This window comes from Pogona vitticeps, chromosome 1 (assembly GCF_051106095.1).
Source record: "Pogona vitticeps strain Pit_001003342236 chromosome 1, PviZW2.1, whole genome shotgun sequence".
In the NCBI taxonomy this organism is placed as follows: domain Eukaryota; kingdom Metazoa; phylum Chordata; class Lepidosauria; order Squamata; family Agamidae; genus Pogona; species Pogona vitticeps.
The window spans coordinates 146,394,996-146,413,766 of record NC_135783.1 but is presented as its reverse complement, the minus strand read 5'-3'; the positions used below and the strand labels follow the sequence as shown (position 1 = coordinate 146,413,766).

At 43.7% G+C, this 18,771-nt stretch overlaps 1 protein-coding gene across 2 annotated transcripts; it reads left to right on the top strand.

The window, feature by feature from the left end:
- The first annotated feature begins 1,453 nt into the window (after positions 1-1,453).
- On the top strand, positions 1,454-17,551 carry PROB1 (proline rich basic protein 1). 2 transcript variants are annotated; one of them, XM_078392222.1, is made up of 2 exons: positions 1,454-9,879; positions 14,803-17,551. In XM_078392222.1, the coding sequence occupies exon 1, from the start codon at positions 4,430-4,432 to the stop codon at positions 8,930-8,932; it is 4,503 nt and encodes a 1,500-aa protein (XP_078248348.1). In that variant the 5' UTR covers positions 1,454-4,429; the 3' UTR covers positions 8,933-9,879; positions 14,803-17,551. The 2 variants fall into 2 exon arrangements, with proteins under 2 accessions (XP_078248348.1, XP_072858657.2); XM_073002556.2 differs by having other exon boundaries at positions 14,761-17,551.
- The last annotated feature ends 1,220 nt before the right edge of the window (positions 17,552-18,771 follow it).

Below are 18,771 nucleotides of genomic sequence, written 5' to 3'. Positions count from 1 at the left end.
CCTTCCTTCCCTCCCTCCCTCCCTCCTTCCTTCCTTCCTTCCTTCCTTCCTTCCTTCCTTCCCTCCCTCCCTCCTTCCTTCCTTCCTTCCTTCCTTCCTTCCTTCTGCTAGAATCCCCAAGATCTAAAGATGCAAAAGGAATTCAGTAGAATTAAGGAAGTCTAAACCGAGATACAGAATCTGTTTTTAGTCCAGAACAGGATGCAAAGAACTCATAGTCTTTCTGCACAAATACCCACTTGAGGTTGCCTTGAGATTTCTTCATTTCAACAGTGTAATTTAAGATAGAAGTAGAGGTGTCATTTTTGTTGCTGCTATTTTAATTTTAATTTTGAGGGAGTCAGGAATCCATGTCAATGTAATGCAAATTGGACAGAAATCTATAATTAGAGCCCAGTCAGTTCTTTGTCTCCTCCTGCCACAGAGCACATTCCATGAGTCTAGCACTAGGGTTAGAGTTATGTGAACGATACTTACACAAGATTAAAATAGCCACAGCCTTCTCATAAGATACTGCATGTGTCTTAAGGTGCTGCTATGGATTCAACAGTATCTTGGCTGTAATCCTGAAGAGGGGCAGACTGCCATTAACTTAGCCTTTTCTGGAAGCCACATTAGCTGATTGCATCTAGTTTCATCATTCAATGAATAGATTGTTTTTCTCAAACAGAAAATCTAAAATAATCTACCACTTGCACCTTGACTTACTACTGATGAAAGCTAAACATTTAGAAAGAAAATGCATATAGTTAATAGGAATGCAGAGTAATTCATGCAGAGCAGACTTTGTTCAGATTGGCCCGTGTCCCAGGTTCAAGAGCAGCTGAACACTGGGAGGTGCTTTCTCCAACCTGGCACCTTCTAAATGTGTTGTACTGCAGTGTCTACCACCACCCAACAAGCAATACTGGCTGTATTGCCTTTACAAGAGGCTAGTTTACTCTGGTGTTTTGGAAGTGGAATAGAGGGAGATGAAAGCAGAGACGTGCATTTTGGATTTTTTGGATTACAAATCCCATACTATTTATTCCTTTCTGGGAGTCCCACCTGCCAGGTCGCAATCCTTTCAGACATCTAAATTGTCTTCACCTGTAGCAAAGGCCCAGTGGGCAGGTTTTCTTCCTTGGACAGACCTAACATCTTGTTGGAAAAGGAAGCGGCCCTGGTGGTTGGGGGGAAGCTTCCATTCCAAACACGAAGTTATGCCTATCCAAGGCATGAAGGATGCCTCTGGGTCTTTTTCTCCAAGTGAGCACAATTTAGATGTCTGGGCCCCTGCTGGGGAGAGTCCCTATAAGGAGAATTATGGGATTTGTAGTCTTAAATCTGAAGGGCATATCCATAGATGACGCCAGCAGCATGAGGAGGAAATGGGAACACATGCACACAGATTATCTTTCTTGATGATCCTAGGCTGGGCTCCATGTACCTTCAGTGCCAAGACACACCCACACATACACCCACCCACTTTGCATTCATGTTCTCTGCAAAACACAAGAAAGTGATGGGAGGGGAGAGATGCAAGTGGCCACTTCATAGTGCTCAAGCTGCGATCTTCAGTGAATGGGTTGATCCAAGGAACTGGTGGGAGGGAGTCCACTGCAGGCTGCCTCATATTTTGAGGGGCTGCATAGATTAAGGCTCTGTTTCCCAAACCTGGGTGTCATGGCCCCAAAGGAGATTGCAAAGTATTTTCTGGGTGGGGGTGTCGTGGGTCAACTTGTATGTGCTGTATCTCTTGTTAAAAAATATCTTCCTAGACGTGTTGGATTGGGTGTTTAAAGTTAGCATGTATGCGTATGTCTGAGAAACAGGCCCTTTGGAAGGGAGAGCGAAGCCTCTTCTTTCTGAGAAGGTATAACTTTACCTCAAACCGCATGGACACTGTGAGTAGGAAGCCACTACTTACGAATTTAATGGGGTTTCCTTCTGCATAGGATGAGATGCATACCCAGCTTCCATTCTCCCAGAGAATTTAAAAGTCCTAAGAACTCTTTTAAAAGGCATCAGCAGCTGCATCTTTGAGACACTGGATTTAAAAGCTCCTCATGGATGGTTTCATAATGTTTCTGTGTAAAATCTATGACAGACGTTGCTGAAGAAGGGAGGCAAATGTTCCATCCTCATTTTATGCAGCAGATGTCACATGTCATTATGCAGCAAAAAATATTTGTTGGTGAATTATTTATTGTTGTGTTTTTAGTCTTTTACTGCAAAACCTGGAGAGAATGATTGAGGGATTTTATGCTGCTTTTGCCAAAATAAAGATGCAAGGCTGCACGCCTTCAGTTGGAGGGTGGGGGTGCCAAACTTTCAGACAGCAAAATGTCTAACTTAGAAGTCTTCTTCAGGGTATGTGGAGTCAGCAAAATTTAACATGTTCTTATTAATTACTAGAGTCTATGGCCAGTATTGGGTTTTTTATACACACACAAGCCAAAAATATGGAAATTGTGAAAGCTAACTGAAGCTCATTAATGAGGTGCCAGTTGTGTGCCTAGCCCTGTAACTGGCATGTGACCACTGGGTACTTAATTAGCTTCAATTAGCAGCATTAAGGATGTGCATTTTGGACTACAAATCTCATGATTCTTTTTTCTGGGAATCCTTTTTATAGGACCCAGACTTTACAGACAACTGTGCTAACCTGAAGAGAAGATCCAAAGCTCCTCGTGAGGTGGTTTCATGTTTGTTTTGTATAAAATCCATGGGAGAAGTTACTAGAGAAGGGAGGTAGCTTGGATAGCCCTAACTTTCCACTTGAAAAGGAAGCTTTCCAGCAAGCATTGTGCCAACCATGACTTACGCATTTTTGGCTGCATATCTGTAAAAAATTGAGAGGATCCTGGTCTATGACTGGCAGGTATTGACTTAATAGTATGTTAGGAAGATACCTAAGCCAGGCCATCCCACATTGGTGGCTCATAGCATTTGGCTTTCAGGAATATATTGCCTCTTAACATTTCATTTAAGCTTCATTTAGAATGGTCCTCTGTAATTCTTCCAGCCAACTTGGAACCCAACTCAACATGATATAATTTTTAATGTGTGATGCTCATTCTGTTGAATATATTCAGGAAAGTGCCAAGTGGATGAGATTCTATGGAAAGTTAAATTAATGCTTCTAAGAAATGTCTGTCCATGGAATTCCAGCCCAGCTGGCAGGTATTCTTAATGCACTAGAACACATGCCATCCCACCTCTAATCAGATTGCATCAGGGCAGAAAACACTGAAATTCTTGCTTATCACTCAAGTGGCCAATACAGTTCACTGTACACCAAAAATATTATAAAAACACGTTGCAAAGCAAAGCTTCACCTCGTATTTACTCTTTAGATGCTTTCAATTTTTAATCACGAATTTAGTGATGACAAGGTTAATGTTTTAGTCCCACCAGTTTAAATGTGACAGGGCATTTGGAACTGTGTAAGTTAGAGGTGGCATGCCAGCTATTGTTTGGGCACCTGCTTAAGGAGGAACCTCTTCCCTGGTAGAGAACATGCTGTATAACTTTTAAACCTTTTTGTGAACAGTGTTTATAAAATGCAGAGTTACAATATATAAGTGGGTTGTCAATGTTAATTTCTTGGCTAACGTTAATTTTTTTAGTACATGTCCTTAACTAGAGTCGTGGATTGCACATGCCATTGTACAAGAGGCTCTCCTGTCTCACCCTTGCATAGGAAGGAATTCCTTTTCTATAAAGTAGTACCATCAGTGGCAGGGACCTTCCTCATCTAGAGCAGGGATGACAGATCTGTGGCCTTTCAGATGCAGTTGGATGTCAGCTCACACCAGACCTACACACCGTAGCCAATGTGAAGCCTAATGGTAGTGGCCATCCAAGACCATCTGGAGGGCATAATTTCCTCAAGGTCCAATTCAAATATGCCTTTTTCTTCAAAAACACTTAAGATAAACAAAAAAACCTCAGTAATTACAAGAGTAAGATTTCTTTAGTTGGATAATAGCCCTGATAATAAAAATGCCAACTCTCTTTGTGGTTAGTTTAATTTTATTTATTCATGAAAACACCCTTGGAGTATTCCCCCTATCCACCCAACAGAAAGTACTTCATGTTGAAGCCAGCTGTATTTCAGTTTCTGGCTGAACTGCTCCGGACAGAAGAAGACAAATATAGCAATGATATTTTGTTTTCTGTTTACTTATGCTTGTGTTTTTATAGCACACCGTATGTGTGTGTTTCTATTTTCCTCAGCACGGCTCCAACGGGCACATGACACGACCAAGGGTTTTGCTCTTTATCATGACTGGATTAAACAGGGAGAGGTTGGAACCTGAGCCTCCTCCAAAAGATCAAGTTCTCAAGTTTGAGTGGGAACAGCCTCAGCTGCACCAAGGATAAAAGGGGATCTGGCCTCCCATTGTTCCAGCTCAGACTCCCATGCTCTGCACCACCAACAAAAATGTTCTCGTCTGGGACAGGAAACAGCCAGCTTTCTTCTGAGCTGGACGGACTGAATGGAGATGAACAACTGAACATCTACAACTGCAGGTTCCATTCTACACCTGAGAAAGACGGCCACATTTCTAGGAACTCCAAAGCAGATCGCACCTCAGACACTTCTAGCTCTTCTTATCGTACTGCCCCAGGCTCAGAGGAAGCAGAGTGTTTTAAGGACTGTGCTGAGGACTTGGACAACGCTGGATATCCTATCAAGCCATGCACTTACTGTGACTCGGAATATGAGCAAGGAAGCCCAGTAGAAACGCCGATCCTCCCTGGGGCTCAAAGGAGTCCTGCTGACAGAAGCAAGATTTCCAGAGTTATACAGGGCCAACTCCACGGGACTCCAGATAGTTTCGGCAACGTCCTGGAAGAAGATCCATACAGTACAAACAGCCCAGGGAAATGTGATACATATGCTGCTCCATCTGGAGGAGTAAAAGCTCATTTTTGCCCACATGGGACGACGGAGGCGGCTTTGGGAGGCTCGTTGCCATTCCAGGAGGGAAGAGGACAGACCCTGCAGGCAGATCTCGATAGTACTATAAAAGATCAAACCTGCAGAGACAAACTCTGTTTCAGTGGTCAGGAAAGCCAACAGGTTCAGATGCCAATCAAAGCTAAGAATAGCTCGGACCCAGCGTGCAGCGGCCGAATGGGTCTAGGCGCACGAAGACTGCAGCCAGGAGACGGGGGATCTAAATATTTGGACCATACAACACAATTTAGTTCTGACAAATCAAAGGAAATGTTACCTAATGCTCGCAAGCTGAAGAAAAACACCCTGGGCAGTCGCACGCACGGCCTTGTAAGTAACAAACCAGCATGCCCCAAATACTTTGTTGAAAAGCCAAGTGTTTTGAGTGACTCTGATGAGGCTGATAATGAAGTAGAGAAGCTTACCGCTCTGTCTTTCCAGAGCCTCTCCTGCCCTCAGGGCAGTTACTTAGATATGTATACGTCTAGCAATGGGACTTCGTCCAGCTTGTCCAATTCCTTGCCAGGAGAGTGTAATGGGATAAACAGGTGGCCGGCCTGCAGCGAGCAAAGGAAAACCGTGGTGGTCGGCCACGCGAAGGGAAGCCGGCAGTTCCCAGCAGCCAGCAAAGCCCCAGAAACAGAGCTGTTTGGCGGCGTGCTGGGAAAGGAGCCCTTGGAGTGCATCGATGTCACCCTGGAGAATGCCGAGGGCAAAAAGAGCCTCTCTAAAAAGAGGATGGTGCCCAAACGCCAGATCCAGTTGAGGCGGAAAGAGAAGAAGGAGGCAGGCTTCTGTGCTGCTGGCGACTGTGCTGCGCTCCAGCCCTTTGCCCAGCCAAGGAAAGAGTCAGGTGCGAAAGGAAGGAGTATCAGCGACGAGTTCAGGATAAATTACAAGCAGTTTCTAAAAGCAGCCTCTTTGAGCAATGCTTACAACAAAACTAGGCTGGCTTCTAGCCTGGTGAAAAATGTTCTGGCTAAAAAAATGCAATACGAACAAAGGATTAAAATGGAGCAGGCCTCTATCCAGGGCAGCTCCACGTCCTCTGTCCCTTCCTCTATAAGCACTGATCTCCAAGGGGACAGTTTAGAAGGCAAGTCAAGTTCTTTGTCCAAGTCAGACTGCAGTTTTTCCACCGAAGACATGCAAAGCCATTCCACCACCAGTGAAAGATCGGAGTCCGTTGCGGTGAGCAAAGAGAGCATGGAGGCCTTGAGGCCAACCAAGGGAGTGGTGCTCAATGCGCAACTGAGGGAGAAGGTCTGCAAACTGAAGAACACCTTCAATGAGCTGACCGAGAGGATGAAGTCTCAAGAAGCCACCCAGCTGAAGAGGCTCCCCATCTTAGCAGAGGGTGGTATGAATATGATAGAGCCCAACCCTATAAGGAAGCAGGCCTCTGGAGAAAGGAAAGAGTACCGGAGGGCGAGAGCTGTGTTCGAGTCCATGGAGGCTGATGCAAAAAGATGTGCTGTGGTGCCAAAATTCACAAAGCCGCAAAAGCCATGGCCGAACCTGAAACAGCGAGCCATTCGCCAGAACAAATACACACCGCCCAAGGAAGAAACATTTGCCCTTAAACCTAAAAGCCTTTTGGTACCCAAAGATATTTCTCGGAATATCTTCACCTCCAAAACCAAACAAATGAAACTCATCCCTCAGCCCAAGAGTGAGCATAATGTTCCCCATGCCTTTAGGTACAACTCTGTGGACAGAGCTTCCCGAGAACGGAGGTTGCCTACCTTTCAGACCATGAAACTTTCATCAGTCAAGCTGCCAGCTCCTGGCACATCACAAAGTGGTGGACAATCTAGTTGCCCCAAAACATCTGCCACAGAGGAGGCTGCTCAGACGGAGTGTAAAGGAGTCATAAAACTTCATCAACCAAGGGGTGTTAGAAAATTAGTGAATGACTCCTATAGTCTTGCTTTTAAATCATCAGACAGCTCCAGCATAGACCAGTCTTCTTTTTCTGAAAGCAGAAGTGACAACAGCTTAACTGTGTTACCAAAGGAGCCTACGTCCGTCTCACCCCTCTTCATACATTGTACCTCAATATGCCGGAAAGAGGAGGCACAAACAGGAAGCCACGTACAAAAGAAAAAACAAGACCAAATTGGCGACATAGGTATGTCAACGCTTTCTCTACATGATGAAAATTCCAGTGGGAGGGAATCCAGCGACAACAGTTACCATCCCACATCACAGTTATGGGAAAACATAGCTGTGCATACTCCAGAGAACAAATCGTCTCCACCGGGTGAATCTGCAGTTCACATCACCTCCATTCAGTCCAAGAAGCTGGTTGCGGAGAATAAACCCATGCTCTGTGAGCGGAGTGAATTAAATGTCAGACCCTCTTCAGCCACAAAGAAAGAGTCTCAGCTTAATATTAGAGTCAACAGCTCCTGCTCCAAGCCATCACACAAAACTGAAATGAATTATTTCCCCACCTCCAGTTGCTCCACACTGGACGAGGGGACCATGACAGAAGCCTTGCCACCACCTCCCCGTGGCTTGTCACAAGACAACAAAGTTGCAGCTTCATCAGAGACTCTTCTGACACCATTTTCTAAACACCTGTCAGAAGTCATAAGGAGAGATCACAGTTGTTCAACGTCAAGCCACGTTCAGGAGCATTGCAAAACCCAAGATGCGGAGTTACCCTATCAGAAGCAACGGTCAAGTGAGAGTCTGTTAGTGGCCCCAAGAGACAGGAAAGGTTCTTCTAACCTCTTGAAAGAACAAAATCTCTTCTTTGAATCTGTCTCCTCCTGCGACAGCTGTAGGCATCCACAAGCCAGGCGGCCCCCTATGACAAGCACCCAAAATATACAGACACAGGCGGCACCAGCACCTCACTATTTTCTGGACAGTGCATCTGAAATGAGCACACTGGAGAGCCCCAAGCCCTTGGAGGGCCACAACCGAGCACATTCAGAGTGTTTAATTTCAGACAATCCATTAACAACCCGAGAGTATACAGAAGGGATCAAGCTAATATCAAACTCATCTTTTACGCCATCAGCCTCGTGCAGCAAGCTCCAGGACTCCGAATGTGATTATCCCAAGAATAAACATCAGATAACAAACGAACAGTATTTTTCTGCCATACAAACTGACAACACAAATTACCTGACAATTCCTGTGAAAGCACATCAACCTGAGGCACCTGCTAAGCCCCCGGTCCCTTTGGGCACAGAGAACCCCTCTTTTACCTCCAACGTCGCTTTCCAGCCAGGTGGGGAGGCACCAGGAAATAAAATAAGCAGTGAATTTCTCCCACCAAAGCCAATGGAGAAGAAGGCACCCTCAGACAACGTGGCATACATTAGCAACCCAGTCCCTAGTCAACTCCCCATGAGACATGAAGAGTCTCCCAACTTTGCAAAAAGGAATGAAAGAACTTCCCCATCTGGTAAAAGTGCTCCCTTTGCTGCTCCACCACTGCAAGGGCACAGAAAAATGTTAGTCGATCCAGAGAGTGGAAAATACTACTATGTTGAATCACCAAGGCAGCCTCAGTTGAAGATGCTTTATGATCCAGAGACAGGACAGTACATTGAAGTGTTGATACCACCAGTTCCACTGACATCACACGCTGGGCTTTATCCGTCTCCCTTCTCGTCTGTAGTCATGAACGCAGGGGGTTATGCACCACCTTACATGCCTTATTCCACTTTTCAAGGTTTCCCCCCTCCTCCACACCTTCCTCCTCCTCCAGCTGCTCTGCCTGTCCACCCGGATATTCATGATCAACCACCCATTCAAGAAAATGCAAACTTCAGCGAAGGCTTCAACCATTTCTCAAAGAATGAAGCTCCTCCAGCTGCCCAAAGTGGTGATGGCAACTACATGGAAAGTTTATATTATATTCCCACTGGCATGAATTCAAGTCCTAATCCTAACCAAGCGTTGTTTTCCCCACCTACCAATTCCGGCCCTTCTGTGCCTGAAAAGGGGGCTTTCGTTAGGATGTGATGCGACAACAGTGAGAACAGACTGTGTTTTTTTTTTCCAGATCACTTTTCTTCTTTTTAAGGGGTCAAGCCGAAACCTCTTCCTTTGGGACTTGGGAAAAGACATGTGAGGAAGGGTGAGGCTTGGTAGCCTCTTGTTCAGTTCTTTTGGCTACTTGGGCTCTAAAAATCTCAAGAGGTGATGGGAAGCCAAGGGTTTACCATGTACACATCACTTACTTGATAAATTCAGTTTTAATATAAATGGACCTGGCAAATCTTGGGCCATTACAATGCAGATTTTGGGTGTTGTCATCAAAGGGACCAGGAATAAGGCTAATGAGGTTGTCTTTCTCAACTGTTAGTGTTTCTTGAAGCATATCATGTGTACTGTGACATTTTACTCCTAAACTTATTTCCAAGGAGACTGGTTATTCACAACCCTTGATTCTTTTGTCGAAATTGAATATTCATCCAAACTTTTTGAGATATGATACTCTTGTATATTATGTACCAAAACAGCAGCACCTCCGGGTACCCCACTTTAGATTTGCCATCAGCTTCCAGTCCGTGCTAGTAGCTTGGCCAGGCCTTTCATGAGGCAACATGAAGGAGCAGAGGCCAGAAAGCAGGCGTGATGGATAAAGTGTTGGAGAACATAACTGTGTATGCCTTGGGGTCTCCTAAATTAGTTTATTGCCCTCAAGTGCAGTGGAGGATGTTGTGCTTTCAGGAGCATCGAAATAAGTTTCACCTGGTGGTGTTGTCAGCTGCTGTATGTTGAACTGGGGAGGAAAAGTACCATTTATTCTTTGCAGCAGGCAGCCCTGTGTAATAGGGTTCTAGCAGAGTCAACCTTTGGAGAAATGGAGCAGCCACGAGCTGGAGAGGCTGAGTTTCCTCTTTGACCAGAGATCTACAATGGAGAGACAGATCCACCACCATCATCCCAGCTCCATCCATGGCTTGGTAAGTGACAAAAGAGATGCTGACTGTAACTAGAGGCAAGTTAAGTACTTTCTATGAATAAGTGAGAACGATTTGTGGACCAATATTTTCACAGGAAGTAGACAGTTGGTCAGATGCTAAGGAGGCTAGGACACCTGTGCTTTTAAATAGTTGTATAGAAAAGGGAACTTAAGCAGGGGTAGCTCACATGAGAAGCTACCCGTGCTGAAATCCCCACTTCTACACAACATTCACAGCATGCCAGAGCCCTGTCCTCTTTCACTTCTTGTCATCCAAACATCCTAGAGGAAAGCTAAGGCATCCATGTAGTAGTAGTAGTAGTAGTAGTAGTAGCAGTAGTAGTAGTAGTAATAACAATAATATTAATAATATTAATAATATTAATATTAATAATAATAATAATATTAATAATAATGATGATGATGATGATGATGATGATGATGATGATAATAATAATAATAATAATAATAATAATAATAATAATAATAATAATAATAATAATAATAATAATAATAATAATAATAATAATAATAATAATAATAATAATAGAAACTGCAGAGCTAGAACAGTCACAGTGGGGAATTGAACTCCCAGCCTCTGGCTCCACAGCCAGATGCCTGAACAACTGAACTAATATATTCTGTTGCTTAAGGCTAGCATTTTTTGTCCATGCAGTTCTTAGACAATATCTTCCTGAGGAGCCATTTTTTGGTATTTACTTGATAACTGCCTGAATATGTGAGTTAAAGGGATAAACCCAGTTGTTTGTCTCAACTGAAGTTGACCCACTGAATCAATGGGATGTGGGTACCTTGATGCTTCCAGAGGTCCCACTGATTCAATGAGTCTAGCTGGGAACTACAAGTGGATTTGCTCCAATGTTTAACTTAAAAAAAAAAAGCATTCAAAAGTTTTTAAAATCAATTATTCTAGAAGCTTTGCACTAGAGATCAGGATCAACCCTTTTATTATTAAACTTCACGGCAGAAAAGACAGGGACATGTGTATCCAGCAGGATCATAACTAAGATGAAGCAGCTGGGGCCTTGCCTGGAGCACCAAATGTGGAGGGCACCAAAATGCAGATATGAATCTCCTGGTGACTATTAGGAAAATGAACAGTATTGTCTCCTGGCCCTGTTCACTTCCTTTGTTCTGAAGGCAGAAACTTGACTCTTTCTTTTTTAGGGGAACACCACATCCCCCCTCTCCTTCTTCCTGGGCCCGTGCTGCGAAGTGAACGCCCATGCCTCGTGGCAGAATTGTCCCAGGTGCCAAAACGGCCGGTTACAGCTCCGGCGCAGCGTTACTATGAATTAGAGGCCTAAGGCATCTCCTGTGGTCCGTCTATGGATGGTGGGGTAAGAGGAAATGAAAGATTCCCCCCTGCCCTTTGTCCATCTCTCCCTCCATAGCAGGGGACAGAGATACTTCTACTGGGAAAGGGAAGAAATAAAATCAAGCCTGGTGCTGCTACCCACTCGGCGGTGGCTCTCTCTTGTACAGAACGGAGGAAGCTGAGCCGAAGTCATTTACATCCAGGTGCCTTGCCTTCCTGAATGTGTAGTAGACCTGAAAGTACTGTATAATCTGTGGAGCAAGCCAGAGGCGCCCTGCACTTTCTGCCTCTGTCCCGGAAGCTCTGTTCCAATCTTGACAGCATCCTTGCGCTTTATAAAGACAAGCAAACAAGCAAGCTTTCTACCAGGTGTGGTTTTTTTCAGGTTAATGTTGTAGTGATGGCAGAAACTGCACCAGACGCCACATTGTCTGTTCTAAATAAAATACAAATGCAAGAATAGGCGATAGCTTTATAGACCACTAAAAAAACAATCATACAATAAACAAGCTTTCGTGGATTAAAATACCACTTCATTAGGCTTGTACCAGTGTAGAGTCATTTGTGAGCACTCATGAACATAAACAGTCCAGCATACAAACAAGCAAAACTCAGAACATTACATTTTTAAAAAGAAACGTGTGCATTCTCCCTCCCCCCCCCCTTTTCTGGCATAAAATCTGAAATTCTTGTTGAAATGCCTCCAGAAAAGTTTTAAATGGCTTTAAGAAGTAACTTTTGAAACTAACCAGGTGTTACATGTTACACCTAATAACAGGTGTTATTGATCACACTGAAAAATAACAGTGTAACTTTTTGTAGATATATTACTTGTTATGGGAAAAGTAACTTAGTTGTATGTACCTAGTTGCTTCCTAGCTCTGCATACAGTTGTATGCAAGGAAACCTCTGTTCACAAACCTAGGAACCCTAGCTTTGCAGGATTCTTAAAAACACATGGTCTGGAAATGTTTGTCATCCTATACCGGAATAACCACGCGAGACCAAGTGTATGGGTTAAACATGGGCCACGCTTTATTAAAGTCTGTTCCATTCTATTCTCCTGACTATTGCCATCCTTTGGCCAAAAAGGGGGGGGGGGGTCCTGCTGTAGTGAAGATTCAAATTACCTCTTGATTATCACGTGATCACTGAACAGCCAGCGGGCTGTGCTCCAGCCTCAGTCATCCCCTTCTTTATTACCACGGGATAACTATCAGCCTCCAATTTCCCCAGACCCTATTTTCCTTCTTTCCGTGCTGACCGTGGGTCCGGGTGCGTCCCCAGCGCATCTTTCCCTCCCAGCGCTGAGATCGCCTGATCAGCAGTGCTGCGAGTTCAGATATGCTGCAATTTTGAGCCATTACCATATATTCTGAGCTCCAATGACGTTCGAATCCGCACTACCCGCCACAGCAATGGGACTAGCCACACTATGTCCCATGCTGCAGCCTTGTAGTCTCGCGTGGCCTCCGGGCAGCTGGCAAAGACATGCCTCCTCGGTGGACTCCCTACGGGACCCCCCCCCCCCGGCGTGAGCATTCTGTGGACACACACAATTGCTTTCTGCCATTATGTAGGTCAGAGATGCATCCATGGTTATTGGAACGACTGGAAAGGGTTCATGGTTACTTTCATGCTCGGAGCAACCTCCTCGTTTCTGTTTAATTAAAGGGTTGAGAGACGCAGAGGAGCGCGCCAAGCTGATTTCTGTTTTGTTTGTGTTTTGCCCAGCCAGTTGGCAGCTGTAGGTAGAAAGCACAGTCTGTGCCACTGCTGTGGAATGCTTGAAGGGGCCACAGGCTGCCAGGGGAACTGGGTGTTCTGCATAATTACACGCACCAGTTAGAAGAGACTTTTTCAGTTCTGCGCCCCTGGTTGCATGCTGGTCTACTACAACTCCCATTGTCCTTGAACACGAGCCATGAGGAGGCTTTGATTTGCAACCTAACTGGACCAACACAGTGCTCTAGCATTAGAACATCATTCCAGAATTTGCCCTGATCTGGTGCCTCTTTGCTGGCTTAGCCAGCTGCTGCAATGAAGAACAGCCTGCCACTGCTACACTGTAGGAAGTCTGCGGCTTCCCAATGCTGATGTCTGCTTCCTCCAGACCAGCGCCCTCCAGTGACGTTGGACTACAACTCCCATCATCCCCTCACAGCTCTGCTGCTGCGGATGATGGGAGTTCTAGTCCGAAGCCTCTTGAGGACACTAAACAGAGGATGAGGCTGGCTTAGAAACTTGCACTGCAAATATAAAACAAACAAACGCTTCTGTCGTGCTGTTCTGTCCATAGAAAGCAGGATGGAAAAAAACAACATGAAGTGTTAAATAAATAAATAAGTGCAAGGGCACCATTAACTTGTCAAGTCAAGGGTTACTTGACAGCAAATAATAATAATAATAATAATAATAATAATAATAATAATAATAATAATAATAATAATAATAATAATAATAATAATAATAATAATAATAATAATAATAATAATAATAATAATAATAATAATAATAACGTGTTTCCCCTAAAATAAGACAGGCTCATATATTACTTTTTGCTCCAAAAATGCATTAGGGCTTATTTTCAGGGGATATTTTATTTTATAGTCATGTCATCTTCTTCTGGTTGCTGCACAATGGTGGAGGGTGGAATTTCAGTTAACTGGGGTTTATTTTGGGGGTAGGGCTTATTTTCAGGGAAACAGGGTAATTAAAATAATTGCAGTTGCAAACACTCCTGAGAAGAATCACTGACAACACAATCCTCTCATGCATGTTTATTTATATGTAAATCCTGTTAAGTGTTGAGAATATTATTCCCATGTAAAACACGTACCGTACGACTGTAGCCTAAAATCCCAGGATTAAGACACCATTAAAAGATGATGTTAGAACAACAGTACATTTTAAACAGACTTCAAGTCTGACATTTTGGGATGCCTGGAGTGTTCCTTCCAAATCTACCACGGCTGTACTTCATTCAGCCTCTTTAATTACACCTCCTAACTTCCACTGCCATTGACAAAATCCTGTTTTATAAACCCTGTCCTGTCCATGGTACAGCAGCACCTCTGCATGCAACAGCTGCTGTTCTTCCTTATGATGCATTGTATGGTGTGAAAGGACACACAATTCCTGCTACTCTTCAATTTCCTTTCAAAGTAGAAACAACTTTTATAGAATTAGCTATGTTCATCTTATACAGAGTATATATAGTACCTGTAAGACTAATATGAGGGACTGGTCTATAGTTTACAAAATCTGCCGGTGTTCTTTGTTTTTATAATGCTACAAATCTTCTTGTTGATTAAAATTTAGGGCTAGAGCTATTTTTAAGCCCCATGTAGAGCTGACCCACAGAATCGCTGGGTCTTTCATAAATGTGGGCTTACCCCAGCCCAAGTGATTCAGTGGATCTATTCATGTTGGGGCCAACAACAAGGTCCATTCATGTTATCAATGGGATTTAGTCCTTAAAATATAAGTGGAAGGATTGTATGAACTCGTGTGTTCTTTTTTAAAATGTTTTTTGTATTGCAGGATGTTTTTGCTTACTGGTGTCTATATATATATATATTTCAGCACCCAACCCTTACAAGTTAAGGAAGAAATACTTAACAAAGGAAGGGATGCAGAAACCTTGACAAGTGGAGAGAAAGCACCAGTGACTGAACGGAGGGGCAAAACGGAAATCCTTTCTCCAAGATAACTCAAGTGACTTTTCACGACAATATTTTAATGGAATAAGACAGGAAGACTGTGTGTGAGAAGAAAGGAGGAGACAAGATGAGATTTGGCTGGAGAGCTCTGGAAGTGGGGTGAATGGGAGGTCATAGAACGGAAGCCATCCCATCAATGTAAAAAAAGACATGGCTGTTTGGAAAAAGGGAGGCACCTGTTTGGTAGGACCCAACGCAGTCTTGCCTGTTGTGCCCTAGAAAGAAGGCTTTGCCACCAAGAAAGGAGAAGGTGAGCTGGCCCAAAGGCTAAGGTGTAGAGGAGAGCAACATTGCGGGCCTCCAGCTTTGGGATTGCAATTCCCAGAATCCCTTGCTGCTGGCTATGCTGGGTGATGGGAGCTCTTGTCCAACGGCGTCTGGAAACATTGTCCACCAATGGTGTGTAGAGGGTAGTGGGGAAGAGGGAGAGAGCAAGTCAGAAGGATGAAATCTTGAAGAGCGAATGTCTGTGTATGCCATGAACAGAGTCTTTTCAATGCCATGACAAATAATTTTGAATTTTGTTTTTTAAATATCGCCTTGACCCCATCCCATCTTTCACACAAATATTTCTAGGAGTCTCTTGCTCAACTGAAAGGTAGACAGAACTTTCTCAGTTTCTCACATGTTGCAGACGGTATCTCCGCATTTCATGGCCATTCTCTTCTCTGCTTCTTTCTTTGTACACGCAAATATTAAGAAGCTGTGAATGGTGGACACCGTTTGTACATCTGAAAAAAGCTGTATTCAGCAAAAAGACTGCCCAATAATAAGCCCATTGTTCTTACTGTGTCATTAGATGAGAAAGGATCCATTCCCAATTGGAAGTAATATATTAGAATATATTAGTACTTGTGATGCAAAAGGAGCACCTCATTTGGTCATATTGTAATGTTTGGCTGTGAGGTTTATGAGGTTTTTTTAGCGATAATGTTTAAATGGAATTTATCATTCACCTCATTTTTTTCATTGCACAGCTGAGCAACAGTACTGTACATGCTATTTTAAATTTTTGAAACAGTGCTAGATTGTTTAAAATTGTATAGTGGTGTGTTATTGCTGATTGCTTTTAGAACCTTGCATACAGTGTGGGGATATGAATAATATTTTAATTAATATGTGAATAATACGGTTGCAGATCTCAGGGCACCATCTGGAGTCTCAGGAAAGAAAAATCTCAGGGTGAGCAGCAGTATGTGTGAGAGGCTAGTCGTAAGCCTTCCATATGCCTCAGTGGCAGTGCAGGGAGAAGATGGAGGAAAAAAACCTCCCCTTTGTATTATGTGAGCAGCAGCATCCAGGCTTGCCATTGAAGGCAATTCGCCTCCTTTGCCAGCCAATGAAAAGCATCATCGTTCTTCTTATTATTAGTGTTATTATTATTAGTACCTTGTTAGCTTAATTTTACCCACATTCTAGAGCCATTTGCCAGTTTCCTTTTGTGCTCTTTATATAAAAAGAACATTTTAAGTCTGGAATGTACACTGCCATTTGCAACAAAGTGTTTGTATTATTTTGGGTTCCCCAACTGTTTTCATGGCTGTGTCAGGACTATCTAAGGCAGGGGTGTCCAACCTTTCACCTTCCCTGGGCCACATTAGAAGATGAAAATTTGGTTTGGGCTGCACATAAATTTGGTTTGGGCTGCATGGGGGGGGATAGCCCTAGCCGTCCTCCACAGCCCTGCTCCAAGTGCGCTTATCGGCAGCTGCGATCTCAGACAGCAGAGGCTGCCAGCTTCGACTCCGGCGGCTTTATGGAGCCGGGAGGGGGTCCACCTATTGACGGGGACAGTGCAATGCAATCACGCAGCCCCCCTCTCCCCTCCCCTCCTGCTCCTTCCTTCCTTCCCTCTATCCCCCCCTACAATTGTGACGTGCTCCGGCCACATTCCGGCCGCAAGCGCCAGCAGTGTAACTTGAAACTTTGGAAATTCTTTAAAAATAAAAAACTGCACTGGGCCGCATTATGAGCCAACCTGGGCCGCATGCGGCCCACGGGCCGCAGGTTGAATAAGCCTGATCTAAGGGTTGTATCAAACATTTTGATTTTTAGTTGAGATAGAGAGAGAGAGAGAGAGAGAGAGAGAGCTATTGGCAGCTGGATTTATAAGAGTGTAATTGTAGATTTAGATACTCAGAGGTAAAGCTGCTGAATTAAATGGGACTTAATTCCCAGCTAAGTAGCTATATGGCAGCAGCCATGATTACATAAATATACCTCTTCTCTTTTTTCTTCTTCTTTCCAACTTGTTTTGTTTTCCCCTTCCTGTGTTGCTTTGAGGACCCTTTCAGTGGAACTCTAGTAATAAATTACTGAAGCAGGGATGCTTTCTGTTGCTACCAGAACTGAGTATGAGAAGTATCCCTCTGTCTCTCAGCTCTCGTGTGAACCTTGCTTAAGTCCTTCCCCCTTTCTTTGTGCATAAAATGATGTGTGTATGGGGGTAGGATCTTGATTTTTATAATCTGCAAATCAATATTTACAAGTGTAAACATTTTTCCTTTGTTTGCTCTGTTACAATGTAGAAAATAATTACTTTTCATTTAATGCTGTATTGTGTATTTTATTGATGTCATGTCATCTTCTATTATAAAGTTGCATTATCTTTCTACCTCTCTTGCTAATTCCTTATATTTTGATGGTTCCAAACTGAAAAGCAAATTGCCTGAATCCGATTATTTGTCTTAACTGGAGGCAGCCCATTAAATCAATTGCTGATGGTGACTCGACACTTGCTTACTTTTCATTGATTCTAGGAAGCCCAACCAACTGGATTCATGCAAGTATGATTACTGTATATTCCAAAGAGAACAGAAGGACTGCCCAGGTGACAGTGCAGGATTTCAGATGGCGAAGGGTAAAAGTTCCTAGACTATAACTGGAACCTCTATGAAGTAGTAACCTTGGGGTTGTAGCATTTTAACAGTCTGGTCTGTGTCTTGATGGAAAATTGCTTGGGAATTCACACTGCTTTTGTTCCATCTTGGAGGAATGGTGCCAGGTACATAAAAACATTTCCATAGTTAAAAGTTAAAACCCATTTCATTTGAGGCTGAAATAATTGATGAACTGATTAATGTATTTGATTGGTGGCTCATGCAATACATTACAGTGGTGCCTCGCTAGACAGTTACCCCGCATGACAGTTTTTTTGCTAGACATTGACTTTTTGCGATCGCTATAGTGATTCACAAAACAGTGATTCCTGTGGGGGAATTTCGCTGGACAATGTTTGGTCCCTGCTTCGGAAACCGATTTTCGCTAGATGACAATTTTGACAGCTCCCTCCGCACTCGCAAAACAGGTGTTTTCAAGTGCGGAGGGACAGCAATTTAAACAGCTGATCGGCGGTTCGCAAAGCGGCTTTCCTATGGCCGATCTTTGCTAGACAACGACGATTCTTCCCCATTGGGACGCATTAAACAGCTTTCAATGCATTCCAACGGGGAAATGCTTTTCGCTAGACTTCACTAAACAGCGATTTCAGTGGAATGGATTATCATCGTCTAGTGAGGCACCACTCTACTCAATTAAAGGGAAACTAAGCAAATAATAGTAATAATTACTTCGGCCTGGGAAGAAAGAGTTCTAGTCAAGCAAAGCCAGACATAACAGCTGTTCTAGAATGCTTATCAAGATCTTGAGGGTTCCTCAGAGACCTGCTTCATCTCTTCGGGTTCTTCCACCTGGTACTTTCAGCGTACCAGTGGGTATGTGAACTAGAAGGCTGTACACAGATATAAGCAGGGAAGTGGCCCCAAGAAAGTGATCTTCAGAGGCCAGGGTTTTTGATTTGTTTGCTTTACAAGGTGGAGCCGAGAAGATGATC